Source organism: Molossus molossus, unplaced genomic scaffold, assembly GCF_014108415.1.
Source record: "Molossus molossus isolate mMolMol1 unplaced genomic scaffold, mMolMol1.p scaffold_m16_p_10, whole genome shotgun sequence".
Lineage (NCBI taxonomy): Eukaryota > Metazoa > Chordata > Mammalia > Chiroptera > Molossidae > Molossus > Molossus molossus.
In genome coordinates, this window is record NW_023425345.1 from 65,879,582 (window position 1) to 65,898,558 (window position 18,977).

An 18,977-nucleotide genomic window follows, 5' to 3' on the forward strand; every position below is an offset into this window, starting at 1 on the left:
GTATAGTGAGGGGCTGGTGCTGGCAGATGAAGAAATGAGCTCCGCCTTCCTGTCATTTTGTGAATGGGTTGTGAAGGGTTTCTTATTTGCTCTTGACTCCACTGGAGCAGATACTCACAAATATTTGCTGTGTCACAAGACTTTTATTTGCATAATGAGAAGAGAGGTTTGGGGGAGGGTTGTTTGGGAACTCGAATCATAAGGTACATTAAAAATAGAAATGCTGGGCCTTGTTGGCTTTTATTTCCAGTATCTTTAGAAACAGTCTTGACTGTGCTTCTTTCCAGCCAAGTCCTTTTCTGGGTGATCTGAGGGGCGGGGCTCCTTCTGCCCCGTGGTCTGCCTCGCCTGAGCCCTTCTTGCATTTTATCTGTCAAGTACCACAGACGTCTGCCTTTCTGACACTATTATCATAAGGCTGCTTCCCTTACAGAGGTAAAAATATTATCCACCACTGACTCCCACAGATAAACTGCCTCCTTCCTTTGCCTTCCTTTTTTGTTATTAAAAGTACATAGTATGTGGTACGCACTTACATCCTGAAGTAAGAGGGCACGTGTTTCCCTTGCGTTTCCAGTTCCACGAGCCACAGAAAGCCCAGGGACGGACTTGATGCTGAGGGAAGGGGGTGGGGGTGGCGGACTGGCTGGAACACATCGCCCTTTGCCTGAAACCGGGCGCATCGCTCAGTGCTTAGCGCTCGATTTATGGAATGGCTCCTCTCCCTGCGTTGTCCCTGCTCCCTACAATTTGGTGCTTTGTTGCTATCGAAACAGCCTTACTTTCTAAGCCATTGTGATTGTGCAGGGGGAGGAGGCTGTGGCGGCAGGGGTGGTAGTAGTAGTGAATGACACAGCTCTGCCAGATGACATGGAGCGGACCTCTGCACCAGCCAAGAGGAATTAAGCCTTGTCACTCCCCACTGGGACTACCTTTCTCCTGGTATGTGCGCAAGGAATTCACAGGCTGCCGCTGCAGCCCGCAGAGCAGAGCCCTGAGCACACTTGGCCACAGAAAGCAGTGAGCAAGAATGATAGCCGTCTCTTTCAAATGCCGCTGTCAAATTCTGAGGCGACTTACTAAAGGTACCGTCTTTCTTCTCGTTCACTCACCAAGTCGGCTGCAGCAGCCTATAAACACAGTTTAATGGTTTTTACTTTCAAATGTGACTGTCTTTTCAATTGACTGTCAGGCAACAAAGAACTCGGTGAAATACGTTCAGATGTATGTGTGCAGGTAGAATCGGTCTGCTTTCTGACCCCACAGCCTGGTCGTGTTCATGTTGAAACCATGAACATGGCTTGGATCTGGGTTTTGTTTTTTGTTTTGTTTTTTTCCTTCATGACTTTATTCATTGCTGAAAAGAAAATGTGTTTGAGTCCGGTGCTGAAGTTATTATGGGAAACCATCGTTTTGCTTGCTGATTAACTGGTCAAGAGGCATCAAGCATGTGTTACTGTCCTTTCCGTTACACACGTACTCAATGCCACCGGGAGCCTCCAGACCTGCACAGCTGGGGAATCCACAGAATTATTGTGTATCCTGTTAATGTCTGACATCTCATGAGCTCTTCCCCAGGAAGGCTTTCATTTTTTTTTTTTTTAATGTGTTGGAATTGCGCGTTCAGAAATGTGGGTAATTTGAAATGCTTTGGTCCTAGATGATATTCAAAGTTTATTTGAATGTAAAAATTATTGCTCTGTCTTATCATCGAGAATTACTGGCTTGAGACTGTCTCTCTTAGAACTCTAAAATATTAATGCAGTCTTCCTAATGTTGAAAATACGTTTTTCTTTGAACTCTATCTATGTCATCTCATTTACTTGGCATGTATTCTATTCCAAAGTTAGGGAACGGTGCTGTAAAAAGCTTGCCTTAGGTACATATAGATATGTGAGCCCTCTTGCTTTATTTTCTTTAGGTAGAATTTTCTTTTTGAGAAAATGTAGTATTCAAAAAAAAAAAAAAACAACTTTACTCTGGGTAAAAGTGTGTAGCTGAAAATGCCTTTTTATAAAACCTGTAACGTACAACACTGTTGAGTAATTAATGGATGTAATTATGCTCTAGAAGCTCTGAACCTATAAATATGTTAATAGATGCTATTTCTATCAGTTTAGCTTGACATATCAGAGTTCTTTGATCACCAGCAGTGCAGCTAAAAATGCAATTAATATTTTATTTGGCAGAAGAATGAGCACAAAGCAAATAGTGAGAAATAGATCTTGAGTCAGTGACAAGAAAGAGAATAAATGCTATCGCCCAACTTACCGAATGCATTTGCAAGTTTTTTGGAAAGCAGAGCAAAGTCCTTTAAAAGGTACTTTGGGGAGAATATAGGAAAGACAATCCATTTTAAATTAGGCTGTTAGCATGAGGCAGTAAATATTCTTTTGACTTTGTCTTCTGTGATTGGTGCGAATGTATAATTTCTGTTTATGAATTCCTATTAAAAGACCATTCTTTATGTGATGGTTTTGGCTAAGACTTTTAAAGTTCTCTTATTCTTAACAGTTCTTTTCTTATCTGATTTTAGTATTTACTTATCTTGATGCTGAGAAGTTGATGCTTATCTTACATTATAATCATGAAACGATCATATTTTCTATTCATGTATATCAGAAACTCTTTTATAAATCCTACATACTAGAATGAGAGTGAACCCAAGCAATTTTTAGTTCTTATAAATATTTTTAAGCTTTTTTAAGTTTTCTGAGTCTTATGGAAGCATTCATCTCATGCAATGAAAGGAGATTTACATGTTTATTAAGATAGTTGTTGAAAATCTAGATCAGCCCTGGCCAGGTTTCTCAGTGGTTAGAGCATCAGCCCGTGGACCAATGAGTCTTGGGTTCAATTCCGATCAAGGGCACATACCTCGGTTGTGGTTCGTCCTCAGCCCTGGTCAGGCCGTGTGGGAGGCAACCAGTTGATGTGTCCCTCTCACATCGATGTTTCTGTCTCTCTCTCTTTCTCCCTCCCTGTCCTTTCCTCCTACTCTGTCTGATGATGAATAGACAAATGTTCTCGGGTGAGGATTTTTTAAAAAATCTATATCAGCTCTGGGTGGGTGGCTCAGTTGGTTGGAGCATTGTCCTGTGCACCAGAAGGTTGCAGGTTCAATTCTGGATCAGGGTACATGCCCAGGTTTCAGGCTTGATCCCTGATTAGAGGAGTATGGGAGGCAACTGATCAATGTTTCTCTCTCTCCTTCTGTCTCCTTCTCTAAAGTAAATTTAAAAAAAAAATTTTTAAATCTAGATCAATGAGCCCTGGCCAGTTTGGCTCAGTGGTTGGAGCATCGGCCTGCAGACCAGAGAGTCCTGGGTCTCGCTAAGGGCACGTACCCCCCCGCAAAAAAAAAAAAAAAAAAAAATCTAGATCAGTGAGGAAAGTATTGATACATTCTTTGTATTTGGTATTTCACTTTCTTCCACAATCTTTATATCTGCACTTTTCTATTCGGTATTTAGCTGAAGACTGCCAGTTGATGACTAAAATAAAATCTCTCTGTGGAATCAATTTGCTATAATTTGGCTCCTCTGTGTGCTTGACTGGATGTTCAGATGTTGGCCGGGAAAGCCCCTGAGTAATGGAGCCTGCCTTGCCATCCCCTGCTCAACAAAGTTCAAGTCCCACAGGGCTGCCTGTTGTTCTGAAATGGATTCATGAGTGCCAGCACCTCACCCCTACCTGGGTGCTATTTTTCTTAGGCTGTGTTACTGAAACCAAGAAATGTATGTAATTACAGTCTTAAATGCCCCTTCTTTGGGAGGGAGGGTGGTATGGATATGCACTTGGATGACATTTCTGTTCCATCCTCCTTCCCACACAACTCCCACACCCTCACCCTCACCCCCCAGGCGCACATACTTCTTGAGGGCTGCACCTCATAGGCTTCGTCCCGGTACCAGTGCCCTGCACGTAGTAGGTACACAGGAACTGTCTGTTGAAATGAATTGGATTGGCGTGGTTGAAAGTGGTAGGACTTGAATCTTCTGTGAACTTTTAGCAAATGTTTTGAGTTCTTTATTAGATTCCTTGTGGCTAGATCCTTATCCAGGTCTTGGCAGGGTTGGAGGGGAGGGAATTTGCTTCCTGTTTCTCAGACTGCCTTGCTGTTGGTGGTTGATGTCACCCATAAGAAACAACAGCATGGCAGTTACAGTATCTTTTTAATTCTCTTAAGGAAAAAAGGATATAATTAAAGGGAAACTATTTTTTATGCACATTCACATTCTTAGTATTTTACTTGCTTTTTAGTTTCTTTATTTGTCTATTGTCCATTTAACAAATATCTGTTGAGTACTCGAATCCTGGGCTGGGACACTGCACAGGGGTAATCAGCATGTGGGAAGTAATATTAAAAGATCTATAAAATTTATATTTTATAGACAAATCCTCTGATCACCCAAAAATAAAATCATGGCCCACAGCGATATGGCAGAAGATATTTTAGGTGTACGGAGCACTTCTCAGACTTAGGAATTGAGTCTTTTTTCGTATTAAGTCTTCAAGCAACTGTTTCTAAGTGTTTGCCTTATCAGCCTCCTACCAAGGTAAAACAAGAACAAGAAAATAACCTTGACTCACAAGGCCCAGCCCTGCCATTGAGACAGAAACTTTGGGCCCTGGCCAGTGTGGCTGCATGTTTAGAGCGTCAGGCCGAGCACTGAAGGGTCACGGGTTCGATTCCCCGTCAAGGGCATGTACCTGGGTTGCCTGTTGTGCGTGCAGGAGGCAAACAATCGATGTCTCTCTCACATCAATCTCTCCCCCCGCCCCCACTCTCTGTCAAAAAAAAAAAAAAAAATCAATGAAAAAATATTCTTACATATTTAACAGAAAAAAAAAAAAAGACGAACTTTGGGCCACTGACAGACTTCACACTGTCAGAAGTGTTCTTTGACTTCTGGTGCTGAAATCTAGACGAGAGATGCTGTTCTGCACCTCAGCTCTCCCTCCCTCCCTCCAGAATGAGACCGTCTACTGACGGCCTAGCCTTGGAGCCACATCCAAAAGTAACATTTTCTGAGCTTCCAGCCACATCAGACAAAGGAATTTTCTTGAGTGAGTCCAGCCCGGCTTCTGGGCACCCACCTTCACAGCCGCCTGCCCTGGAGTCCCGCTCCATCCGCCAGGGGCTGCGGCACCTCAGGAGTGAGCACATCCTCGGGCAAGGGAATCATATTTTCATGGCTTTTACGAGCTTTGTTCTCTTTCTCTTGTCATGATGGTGCCATCTCTTCTTCCTTGGCATTGGTTGGCTTCACATGCAAAGACTCGGTCTCTGTAGTGATAACTGATGTTACTCTACTTCTTTCTCAGGTGCTGCTGTTTTCAATTCAAAGATCTGAGCTTTCATGCTCCCCGGCAGCAGCCTGTTCCTTCCACAAGCTTCCTTCTGTCTGCCCAGGTCAACGTCAGCCAATGAATATTTACCCACTTCCCCAGACACTGTGGCTCTGGTAACCTTCTGGTTTTGGTCCCCATCCACCTCACCTCCCTGTCTTCTCTCTACTGGCTCAAAACTCATATCCAACAATTTGTGTCTTCATTTCAGTATAGATTTCAAAACTGTTTATTATCACTGGCCTCACTGCCATTTTATTTTCTACTCGCCTTTTCTGCCTGTCTCTTTCCAAACGCACATATGGGCTAGAATGGAATGAGCTCTCCCCGCCCCTTTCCATCAGCTCACTCCTGACAGCCCTGTTGACCGCGTCCCAGGGGGGCCTCTGAGCTGGATGTTGGTGGCTGGCCTCCAGCAGCTGCCTGCTGTGCATTCCTTCTTCCTCTCCGCCTTTGTGTCTCCTGGATTTCTCCCAGCCTCCGGAGCCTGCCTTCCTTTCTGCTGCCTGGACATTCAGGGGGTATTCCTTGTCCACTGGCGCCGAGCAGGGTTAACGTGCTTTGTTCTGATCACAGCCTCATGCTCTACCTTGCAGTCTTTGCTCCTTACACTTCTCCTGATCATGGAATCACCGTGCTTGAAAGGGAAGGTCAGACATCAATCTAGGATTGTCTCCGGAGAGAGCTGAAACTCAACCATCTTAGACAGCCAGCAGTCTTCATTTTAATTCTCTCCACCAGGAAAGTCTCACAATGTGTCTGATAACCTTTCCAAGGACTGTTCCAGTGACCTCTGAATCCCTTTCAACTCTTTGACACTCATCTCATGTTTAAATTTTTTTTTCTATTCCGAAACTCATTTTCGGTGTGTAATCTCAATCAGCTTCAACAATGCATTCAAATGTTTTTTCTTAGCAGAAGAGAAGTATTTCCTATCTCTTCCCCAAAGAATTTTATGTCGGTCATTGAGCTCAGTGCCATTGTTCTGAGCATGACTGCTCCTCTTCTGATCACCTCACATTTCCCGCGTAGGTCCCTCTGTACTGTCCATCCATCCATCTGTGTCTGGTCGCACAGCTCCTCCAGCATTCTGTTCTAATAGCTCCTCTCCCCGTGAGATGGTTCAGAGTTGATTATCATGTGGGCACAGAATGCCCTCTCTCTGCTGGACCTCGTCTCTCCTGTCTACCCATCCTCGCTTCTTCTGCTAACCCGCCGTGGCCGCCTCTGGCAGATCCTGCCATCTGGAACAGCTGGCCTGTCCCTCCACCTCATCAACTTCCGGTCTCTTTCCAAATCTAACCTGAAAACGTATCCTTTCTCCTTTGCCCACACCTCTTCATTTCACCCCATCGAAGCTAGTGTGTTTATTTTTCCAGCCTATAAACTTTTTAAAATACCATGCACTTAAAAGTTGGCTCACAGCATCGGCCTGCGGTCCGGAGAGACCCGGGTTCGGTTCCCGCTAAGGGCACGTACCTCGGTTGCAGTTTGTCCCCGGCCCTGGTTGGTCGTGCGGGTGGCAGCCACTCGATGTGTCCCTTCACGTCGATGTTTCTCTCTCTCTCTCCCTTCCTCTCTCTCCCTCCCACTCTATCTGTACAAAAAATAGAAAAATATCCTTGGGTGAGGATAAAAAAAAAAAAAAAGTTGGCTCACAGAATAAGATTGTCTTCTTTTGTTGGAGTTTTATCTAGGGCTAGGGTATGGGGCATAGATCCGTCACGAGCAGAGAAACGCTGCATGACTAGGAGAGTTCTGTAACCGGACCCCAGGTAGGCCTGGTGTTCTCCCTCAGGGCTGCCCGGCGGTGACGCGAGGGAGTTCTTGCTGTGCTTCTAGTCCAGCGCTCTCAGGGGGTTTGCACTGCGCAGTGACTTGGACCTTGTTACCCCCGGTGGTCGGAAACTTTTCTTTTTTTTGTTTTTGTTTTCCTTTATTGATTTTTAGAGAGAGAGGAAGTGAAAGGGAGAGAGAGAAAAAAACATCGATGAGACAGAACATCGATTGGTGGCCTCCCACATGTCCCCTACTGGGGGTCAGGCCCACAACCTGGGCATGTGTCCTGGCTGGGAATCGAACCGGCAACCTCTTGATGCATGGATCGACACTCAACCACTGAGCCATACCAGCCGGACTACTTTTCTTTTTATTTTATTTTATTTTTTAATATATTTTTTTTCTTTATTGCTTTTAGAGAGAGAGGAAGGGAGAGAGAGAGAGAGAGAAACATCAATGAGAGAGAACATCGATTGGCCGCCTCCTGCATGCTCCCCACTGGGGATTGGGCCCACAACCTGGGCATGTGCCGTGACTGGGAATTGAACCGACAACCTCTTGGTGCATGGGTCGACGCTCAGCCACTGAGCCACACCGGCCAGGTGGAAGCTTTCCTTCTGTAAAAACTGACTAGACGTGTCATAGTCTCAGGCTTTCTCCCCGCCATCTTCTGGATGGGAATTGCATCTTAGAAATACTTTACCTCCTTCCGGTGGCACCCAGCCTTCTGAGGGAGTATTTGGCGATCCTTCGTATAACCTTCTGTGGACAGGAAGTCAATAGGAGCCCACTGTCTGACATGACAGTGGCTGATCAGGAAGGGAAGCTGGTTTATGACTGGGAAAAGAGGCCAGTTTAGAATAGGCATTCTAAGGCATTAACCTGTACACTTCGGAAAAATGAGACCCAGTGTTTCATTGTTGCCACCACTTTTTTCTAGCGTAGGAGAAGGGGGTGGGAACTACAGCCCTGCCCACCTAGAACAGTAAGAGAACTCAACCAAGGCAGCGCATCACTAACCCTGCAGCATTCCCACAGGGTGTCGGGGAGCAGAATTGACTTGGAAGTGAGATGTCACATCCTGTCTCGGCTCTCCCCTTTTCCCTGGGTGGCAGAGAAAAACTGAACCTCCTTGCTGGGTCTCAGGCTTCCCATCTGTCAATTAAAATTCATTCGTGAACACTTTTATGTGGTTTTGTGCTCATGTTAGCTATAAAAAGATAGTTTGATTTAAACTTTCTACTGTGATTGATTTATTTGAATTCTTTTAGTTTAGGAAAGTCACTTTATTTTGGCAGAAACGTATTTTTGGTAATTTCCCACAATTTGAGAGAATGTGAAATATGGTATTCTCGTCATTTCTAGGAATATAAGGGAGCAGTCAGTGTTTAGATTCTTCTTTCTGTTTGTGTCTTTTTTATGTAGTCTCGTGACATTATTTTGCTGAGAATTATATGAAAAACTAAAAAGTAATAACCTGTGCCTTATTAAGTCTATAGGAGAAAATATTTTGTGCAAAATTTCTTTATTCAAGTTCAATACCATCTATATATATATTAAAAATACCACAGATCGTTATTACATTTATCTTCTTGAAGGATGTTACTTTACCTTTCAGATGCAAAGAGGAACTTTGACCTTTACAAACACAATAAAAACAAAATGCTTTCATATTTCTTAGTGTTTGGTAACCACCTAAATTCAGACAAAGCCTCTTGGGCTATTAGAAAGTGTGTGTGGGGGGGGGGGGGCTACTTATTACTAATTCATATTAGGTTATTAAACAGCTAAATATATGACAAAGCACCATAATTAAAATTGTACTAAGAAAAGTTTCTGCACAACTTTAAAACAAAGATGAATTAGGAGCAAAGGTAAACCTAATGTAGCTAAAGATATGTTGCCAGCACTATAATAAAAACCACTGTGTGGAGAAGGTGGCGGGAGACAAGTTGATTTACAATGTACTCTATGTGCTGTTTACTAAGAGTTGAGGTTATACTGTTTATACAATACATATGTTTGCCCTACGTTTTCTTTTTTAGATGACACCTACTTGTATATCTCAGCACACACTTGTCACAGGAAAATGTCGCTGTCTCTAGTAGTCCACAGTGTGGATTACCATGCTTAACATACCTGCCTGGCTTGTTTCTAGACCCTCACTCTCATTCGGGATGTTTTGGAATAGCTCAAATAATTTTGTGTGTGTTTTAAATTGTTGCCTTAGTGGATTTTCCCTTTAGTAACTACTGTCACTTCTTTCCTGAGAATTGCGTTTAGGATGCATATCCAACACATTTTCTCAAGGGCTTCTCTAAGCTAATAAAGGTGGTAGGAAGAAAATGGGTGAGGGAAGCAGCCTTTGGATGCTGTGACATCCACAAAGCAAAGCAAAGGTGCCATTTCAGACAGGGGCGAGGGAGCAGCCTTCAGTCAGACAGAGAGTGAGAAAGAAGCAGCCATCTGGTTTTGTACGTGGGTCGTAGCTGACCTTTAAGAGAACAGTTTGGCAGGTGGCAGTGTCCACACCAGATTGGAAGGGTTCAGGCACACCTAGAGGCCGTGAGCTCCGCCCACTCTTCTAAGGTGGACAGTGGGGGCCAGGCTACAGTGGGCAGTAGCCTCTGGGGGTGGAGGGTGGGGCCAAGGGAACAGGGACGGGTATTATGGGATTGGAGAGATCTGAACATTTTTTAAGTCTAGAGGAAGAAGCCAGCAGACAGGTGAAATGTGAGGCACACACCAGAGGAGGGCTGATTCCTGGAGCATTGCAGGGTCGGTGACAGGGATGAGGACAGAGTGCTGATGGAGGATGCAGAGGGACCCCAGCCTGGCCCGGCAGAGGGACTTGCCCTGCAGGTGGGAAAGTATAAGAAGAAAGATGTTAAGGTAGACATTAAGGAAATTAACCTAACTTGACTTCATTAGTAAATTAGAAGGAGATTTTAAAACATATTCTTACGAGCTCCTAAAACAGGGGTTTCTAAATTGTCTCTGTATTGGATCACCTGGGGAGCTTAAAAAAAAACAGCACCTGCGTCAATCCCAGAACTTGTCGTTAAGTTGACTGGGGGTGTGGTTGGTGCTGTGGAAGTTAAAGCAATTCCCCAGGTGATTCTGCTGTGCGGGTGAATTTGGGAGCTTCATAGAAATACCACACGGGGCCCTTGGTAGTTTCAACCAGAGACAAGCCCAGGAATTTGACTCAACTGCTTGGAGGGAGACTTCGAGCATATCAGCCTCCCTGTGACTTTGGAGGCAGGGCCCCCTGACAACGGAAATGTGGCCAAAAGACAGAGAAAGCAGGGCCGTGTCATCGCTTGAGCCTCTGGACAAGAACTGTCTTGCGTGAGCTCTGGGCTCTACCCCCGGCCTTCTTCAGTTATATTAACTACTAATCCCCCCCAACACCTAAGCTCATGAAAGCCAGGTTTCCTATCAGTGGCAATCAAAAGAAGCCCGAAGTGGTTATAACACATCCTGGTGTACACATTTTGATAAGAGTTTTTAAGGCATAGATTAAACATGACAACTGACTCCAGCACTTGTGGGCCCAGGAATCACTCACGTTGCACAGAACGCCGGGCAGCCTCAGATAACCGTGGCCCCCCAGCTCCGCCTACAGTGACGAACACCCCTGCTCGTTTAGAATTCCCAGTGGATCATTGTGTTTAGTGGACCTTTGATCGACTGTCCACCACCCCTGCCCCCTTGGCAGTCCACATCAGCATAAACTAGAAGGAATGTTGAGATAGGGGTAGAATGCTTTACCTCTATGTGATTTTCCTGACCTTCCTGTTCCAGGAGCCAAGGGCTCTTCCCTGCCCCTCCAGCCTCAGCAGCAGGTGCTTGTGTAAGGAGAGCGTGGTTCAGAAGCTGGGCTATGCAGCTGCGCTGCTGGGCTCTGTGGAGGGCACTGGTCCCCCGGCAGCATCAGCTCTTCTCCTTACTCCCTCTTCCCTCTTCTGTCCCCGTTCCCCTTCCAGTTCTAACTGCCATGGACCGACTCAGGAAACGATTCCACCACAGCTGTATCCTGCGGGAAGCTCCCGCCCCCAGTTAGGCTGGTTGCACGCTGGAGCCAGCTTGTACTGGCTTAAAAGAGCCAAGAGTTACATTTTCAAGAGTTTCGTGAGCCAGTTGTTACATTACATTACATTACATTATATTACATTACATTAAAAAGAGAGGTTATACTCAAAATTCTTACTTCTTAAATTTTACTTTATTACTCCATTTGATTATTGACACTGCTGAGGTCTGGTGTACCAGTATTGTGGAGATACTATATAATTGTGTGTTACTGCACATCTCGTACCAATTCCACATTCAGTGACAGATCTCGAAATTGGCTATGGTGTGAGAATTTACACCATGGAAATTGGCAAATGCTATAAATCAGGATTTCCCCCTAAGCCTCAGAAAGTTAAGTTGTTAATCATTTACCAACATGCCACAGAGTAGGTTCCTCTGCTGTATTTATTTGTAAAACCTGTGCAGATGTCTTTCATTATGGTCTCTAAATGAGATGGTGACTATCTGCTTATCTGTATACAACCATGATTTCCTTGAAGTTAGTATTCACCCTTTACTTATTATTATGTCACCAGCAAGTACACAGAATTCGGTGCAAAGAAAACGCCATGTGGAGTGGATAGTGTGGATTTCTAAAGATCTCCTGGATGAATCAATCTCACATGTTCCCTGTGGATTTGGAAGGTTCCAGACAGCTCCTTCCCTTTAACCAGAGCTCTTGATTTTAGAAAATATCCTTTCAGGTTTTCGTATCACATGAGGACGCCCTAGGACCTTCCCAAGGAGCTTCCGCATCCTCCGACACCTGATTTCCCAGTTTCCCTTTTAACAAGAGGGGTGTTCCGTGCCCTCCCCCGTTCCCTCCTCCTCCCCAAGCCCGCACAGGGCAGTCTGGAGGAAGACACTGGCAGGAGGCCAAGAACAGCCCAGGAGCTTGGAGGCTGAAGGACAATCTGTTGTTAGATTCTGCATGACAAAACTCCCCATGGAATTCAATCTGGGGAATATCGAGGACCCCACAGAGTTTCTGATTGAATTGAGTGCTTCCCATTTTAAGTGACCTAATACAGATCAGAAATGAATTTCTTTTACTGCCTTTGTTTTCTAAATGGTTTGTTGGCCAACTTGGTTCATCATATGCTGTGAAGATTCATTTATAAAGTCTCAGATCAAAACAGTTTCCAAGAGTATCAGTGCCTAATGATATTTTTATGTAGATGACATGTTTTTGTTTTAAGTGTAGGCCTCCAAAATGTTAAAAATCTGCAGTGAGGATTAGCATCTCAAGGCACACTGTCCAAAAACGTTTTCCTCGGCTACATCCCAAATGTCAGCATGATCGTAAAAAACGGCAGCTCTAGCCGGGCTGGTGTGGCTCAGTGGATTGAGCATCCTCCCGTGGACTGAGAGGTCTGGTTAGATTCCCAGTCAAGGCACATGCCCAGGTTGTGGGCTCGATCCCCAGTGGGAGGGGAGGGTGGTGCAGGAGGCAGCCAATTGATGTTTCTCTCTCACATCAATGTTTCCATCTCTCTCTCCCGTCCTCTCTCTCTAAAAAAGAAAATCAATCAAAACAAACAAACAAAAACCAGCAGCTCTAAAAATGGGAGGAGTGGATTTCAAGAGGTTTTCAGACACGTGCGAAAGATGGGAAGTCGATAAGCCAAAGCAGACGTTACAGCCCGGAGCCAACACGAGCAAAGTGGAAGGGAGTGGTGCTTTCTGGCAATGGAGCCACAAACTCCAAGTTTGTGCTGGTTTGGGAAACCAGGAAGAAGAGGGTAGAAAATAAAGTAATGTTTTGAAAGCTGCAGAAGCTGGAAAAGTCAACCTGCCTCCCTTTTAATTGCCCTCCATTATGGTTTCCTAATTGAAACCAGAAAACTGATCTTTGAGGAAACTCACGGATGTGCAGTGTCGACGCCTCGCAGAGGAACGGGCAGGCGGAACAAGCCTGCTTGCTTTGCCGTCTGTCCTCGGACAGGCTCGCACACACAGCCCTCCTGGGGTCCCGCCGTCGTGCTGAGGAGAGCCTGGCTGAGAGTATCCGGGTAACTCGTACTATCTACCTGCATTAAGCAACCTAGTTCTTTATTAATAAGTATCAACTGATGACCGCTGCCATTTGAGGACTGACAACCGGCCTGAAGAAAGAAGGGACGATTCGGGAACAAAAGATGCATTCTATAGAATTTTAATTAGAAGCATTCAAAACACTGGAAACGGTATTATATACGTGAAACAAGACCAGCTCCAGTGATAAGGGCAAAAGAGAGAAATATACAGCATTCTTTAAATAGGAAACTATGACGACTAAAATAAATATTCATTAAAAGAGAAAGCTGACAAAATTAAGGCAGATATTTGAAAAAAGTTGGTACCTAGAAGATCCACTGGAAAGACACACAGCAACCTAAAAAGACAACCTAAAAGAGGGAAGAAGGGAGAAGAAATCATAATGGGAACAATTGATGTAACTTCCTGAACCTAAGAATATGTATAGGTTGCAAGGGCCCATTGAGCCCTCAACAGGATGACGGATGGAAGGCCTAGACAGATTCTCTTGAAATGCTAGGCATTATGAAAAAGAGAAGCTCCTAAGAGCTTCTCAAGAGAAATAAAAATAGATTTCCTGTAAGGAAATAAGAATCAACGTGGTATAGGACTTTTTATCAACACTAGATCCTAGAAAAGACTTTTGATGCTTGCAAAGTTCTGAGAATGCTCTTAAACCTGAAACTGTCAATCAAGGGTGAGCACAAAATAAAGCCATTTTTAGGCGTGCAGCAATTCAGGCCATTTGTATTCAACATGCACTTTCAGAAGTAACTGCATGAGAATACACTTAAGCAGAGCACACACACGGAGTCTGGAAAGAGCAAAGTGTGAGAGCCGAGAAGCAGTGGACCTGATCTGAGTGTGGTGAGAAGATACCCAGAAGGGCAGCTATGTAGTGGGCAGCAGTTCATCCAAGTTAGACACATCACCGGAATCCAAAGGCCTGGAGAATAACGTCTTCCTAAGAATGTGGATTTCTTATAACAGCGAATGAATAACTTGGATAAAATGAATAATGAAGTCGAGATATAAGTATTCTTTTGTCAACCAGATAAAGACAGACAATTAGAAACCCTAAAGAGTACAAAAGTTGGCGGGGGTGGGCAGTAAAAATGAATGTAAAATGTGTCATGCTTGTGAGCCATTATTGGAGAATGAACTTGACCTTTCTACTTGACATGTTCTCCACTGAGCAGCACGGATTGGGTAACAGAATTGCATCTCCTGCTTTAGAGATCTCATCACATGATTTTGCTTTGTAATGTATAATTATAATGAATCATAATTTTGATATTGTCATTTACAGTCTATCTGTACAGAGGAAGCACAAAATTAAATTAGAATTAGAGAAAAGAATGTGTATGTTATAAAGTTGTAGAATACAAAGATGATTGTATACCTGCTGGAGGTTTATGGAGGAAAGTATAGGGCTGCTAATCTTCTCAATTTATGTAGACTATATTTAGAGTACCATGTGAACCTGACACGTTAAGAAAAAAAAAAACTACAATGAAAAAGACTGACACTATCGCCCAGCCGGTGTGTGTGGCTCAGTGGAATGACTGTCATCCCATGGACTGAGAGGTTCCCGTTCGATTCCCGGTCAGGGCACATGCCCGGGTTGCGGGCTCGATCCCCAGTGGAGGGCATGCAGGAGGCGGCCAATGATGTTTCTATCTCTCTCTTCTTTCCTCTCTCTCTAAAAAAATCAATTTAAAAAATCAATTAAAAAAAAAAAAAAGACTGACACTCTCAAATGTTGGCCTGGATGTGAGGCCATTGAACTTTCATATACCTCTCATGGAAGTATAACCTGGTACAACCACTTTTAGAAAACTGGGGAGTAGTATGTAAACGTGACCTAGCAATTCCACTCCTAGTTTTATACCAAACAAAAATCCATAATAATATGACTCAAAACACTTGCACAAGGATGGTCCTCACAGCACTATTCACACTAGCACAAGACTGGAAACAACCCAGAGACCCCTTAACAGTAGAATGGATGGATGATCGAGGGTATTTAATAGCACACAGTAGGCAATTTAAAAGAAAGCACTACTGCTGCATGCAGTAAAATGGGTGAATCTCACAAGCATAATGTAAAGAGAAAGAAGCTATTAAATGCAAAAAAAGTGTATGATTCATTTATTAAAAAGTTTATAAACACTGAAAACCAATGTATGGCAATAGAATAGAAATATGGAGCAGGGATGCTGGTACTGGGCTCTGTCTTCATCTGAGCTGTGATTACATGGGTGTGTTTGCTTCATGAAAATTACCTAGCTGTTCACTTTGATTTGTGCACTTTCTGTATGCTATATTTCGGTAAAAGGTCTATTTTAAAAAGCCGAAGTTTTAAGCACATTACACTTCATAAATATAACTAAATGAAGAACTAATGATAACTGTCAAAATAGAGAAGAGGAGGAAGAAAAATCATGCATTTGAAATAAATTTCTTTTTCATGATGTTGACAAATACTGTTTAAAATTGATAAATGAAGAAATGGTTACAATTATGTTGGTATTTTCAGAAATTTGGCAACTGAAACAGTAAAAATAAAATGTTTCCTATTGAGGAATGGGAGTGAGAAGGAACAATGGAGGAAGGAAATTTTACTTTTTCTGTTTTACACATCTGTACTATTAACATTAAAAAGAAAAACATCACAATTAAAAATAATATTAAAATGAATAACAGCTACAATTTATTTCATGTGGCTATTTCTGAGATACTGAAGTAGATATTCTATGTAACTTATCTCAATTAAATCTTCACACTTTATATTTTTTACCACATTTATTGGGATGGAATTTATCAACTCAGTTATAAAGATAAAAGCTAAACATCAAAATACCCAATTATAGTACCCAAAACATGAAACATTATTTAGAAAGGAAAACTTTCAGCAACCCAGAATATGTTTGTTATTATATTAAAGCACATTTGAGTTTGAGTTCCCTAGCAGTCAGAGGGAAAAAATAAGCTCCTTTTGTGTTTATAAATCTCAATACCCATTTAAAAAACAAAAAACGAGAGATCATCAATACCTGGCAATAAACTCTAGAAGGAATGTGCATTATGTTTATCTAATGTATGTTAGATGCTATAATAATGTTATGGCAAAAATAAAAGTTATTCAAAAAAGTCTTTCTCTTAGTGACTCCCTGTAAAGAACCGAGGCATACTACTCTGTCATAATGCAGGGAAGTAATTTCTTCAGGAAATGCAGGTCATTAAGTCTGGACATATTGACATCTGGAGCATTTCCCAACCTTTGTTCTTTGGAAAACTAATTATGCTCCATGTTAATAGTTACTCCATCAAAAATGAGTTCAAGTTGAATTATCTTGGAAAATGCATCAAACTGTACTCTCTTCTGTAGTTTCAAAAACTATATTAGCATAGTAAAGACCCTTAGAAGTAAAATAGGGAATAAAGCTAATTAATTTGAATTAACCCAGTATTTTCTCAATTTATTTGATGATGGGACTTTTTTTTGAAGTAACACGAACACTGTGGAAACCAGATTTAAGGGAGTGTTGCTTTACCTTGACACGGGTGGGCGAGACACAAGCTGCGAAGCACCAGGCACCGGGGGGTGCTTAGACAGTGGCTTTCTAAACCAGTTGCCTCAAGTGCGCCGTTGGCAGGCACTGGAAGATGAAAAATTAGCCAGTGAATCTTCTGAGAAGTGCCTCCAGTGCCAGCGTTCTGGTGGGGTTTATAAAATCAGACCCATGTGCTTTGGTCGCGAGTTTGCGTCCTGTCACGAACACTGGAGTCTCACAAACCCTCTTCTAGACGTACTTCCCCACCTTCACACACAGATAAACCGCAGGCTTGTCTGAGGCTGGGTTAGACTCCCTCCTCCACCCCACGCCTTCGAAGCTGTCTGCATTTTTATTTAAAAAAAAACTTTGTTTCCCTTTATTGATTTTAGAAAGAGAGGAAGGGAGAGGGAAACATCGATGAGAGAGAACATCGATTGGCCGCCTCCTGCATGCCCCCCACTGGGGATTTGGCCCACAACCTGGGCATGTGTCCTGACCGGGAATGGAACTGGCGACCTCTTGGTGCATGGGTCGTCGCTCAACCACTGAGCCACACTGGCTGGACTGTCTGCATTTTTAATCTGTCAAATCATTTCAGGTCAATTCCAAGAGACCACTAAGTTCTCTGCCATGAAACATGAGATGATTTGAATTCGTAACATTTAAAAGGCAGCTATTACCAGTCAGCCAACGAGATGATGAAAGAGGCGGATGACCTCAAACACTGTCTAGTTTTGAGTGTAACCACTGCCTGAGGAGTCTCGCAATACAGATTTCTGAGCTCTCCCTCCAGATAGCTGAACAAGTAGACTTCTCCGGGGACGTTCAGTTTGTCATTTGTCAGTTATATTTGTCAGGATATCTGCCAAGTATCAACATTAGATCATAAGTATATCTTAGCTAAATTCTTTACATCCTAGTAATAAAACAACGGCATCTCTTTCCATGTGGTAGAACCTGCGGGCATAATTCCATTTGAGCAAAGCATGGCCAGGTCGTCTTGGTAAAGGTTAACGAGAAGGGGACGCCACACCACTTAGAATTAGAATTTGATCTGTCAAGCAAGCGCTCTTATCCACACCGATTCTGACAGCGGCGGTGCGGCATAGCCTTTGAAAAAGCGCTAATAGCCTGGGCTTTAATCCAGGATTGTACAGCTTGACTCATAGTTAGTTCCTGTTTATGGAATCAAAGGCAAAGCAGATCAATGAATACAACAAAAAGTCTTACCTCCTCTCAATGTGATAAAGCAGGGGTAGGGCAGTAATCAGCAGTGGAAAACTGTCTCCTAATGCAACATAATAGATCGAGGGACCCAGGCTTACTTTTTTTTTTTTTTAATGGAGAAAATGAGCCATAGTTTTGCAGTGTATGGTGGTGCCCCACTTTGAAAAGAGAGTCTACGATGATGGACTTGTGCCCCCAAAATTCATTATAGTAAGTGCCTGGCAGGAAAGGCACAGTCACACGGGGCAACTCAGAATAATTCTGGGAAGAAGGGGTTTTTTTTTTCTGAGATATTTTTCAACATTAGGTAAATGATAGAAATATCTTTAAAACGTGATGTGGATTGTGCTTTGTTTTGTTTTAACCAAGTCCCGGGAAGAGGCAGAAACTAACATGTGGGGAAAGCATCCTGAGTAACACCCCAGTCATCTCTCCCCCGGAGGTGTCCACCTCGAAGACAGACACACAAATCTCTCACCAGCCAAAAGCTGTTCTCAGAAATTCTTTAGCATTCTCTCCCTCCCCAAGGAACGTGTTCCTTTGAAAAGATTTGAAGTTAAACAGTTTACGCACAATTTCCTTCATACTGTGTTTAATTTGAGCAGACTTTTTTTTTTATCCTCACCCAAGGACATTGTTCTATTTTTTGTTCAGATAGAGTGGGAAGGAGAGAGAGAGAGAAACATCGACGTGAAACGGACACATTGAGTGGCTGCCTCCCACACGACCCAACCAGGGCCGGGGACAAACTGCAACCGAGGTACATGCCCTTAGTGGGAACCGAACCCGGGTCTCTCTGGACCGCAGGCCGACGCTCTAACTGCTGAGACAAACCGGTCAGGGCTTGAGCAGACTTTTGGCCAGGGCTGGAGTGAGGAAATAGGGAACCTGGAGGGGAAGACAGAGAGGAAGCAGGGTTCCTGACTCCAGCAGACAGGGAACTCGGGAGATGAATGGCACTAGCCG

The 18,977-nt window shown here is 43.4% G+C and overlaps 1 protein-coding gene across 2 annotated transcripts in view; it reads left to right on the plus strand.

Moving 5' to 3' along the window:
* Nucleotides 1–674: 674 nt before the first annotated feature.
* The window catches only part of GRIP1 (glutamate receptor interacting protein 1), a 257,088-nt gene continuing 238,785 nt past the window's right edge, over nt 675–18,977 (plus strand). For both annotated transcript variants that reach the window (XM_036251411.1, XM_036251412.1), the window contains exon 1: nt 675–1,085. In XM_036251411.1, the coding sequence (XP_036107304.1) occupies nt 1,031–1,085 (55 nt within the window). In that variant the 5' untranslated portion in view covers nt 675–1,030. The remainder of the gene's footprint in view (nt 1,086–18,977) is intronic.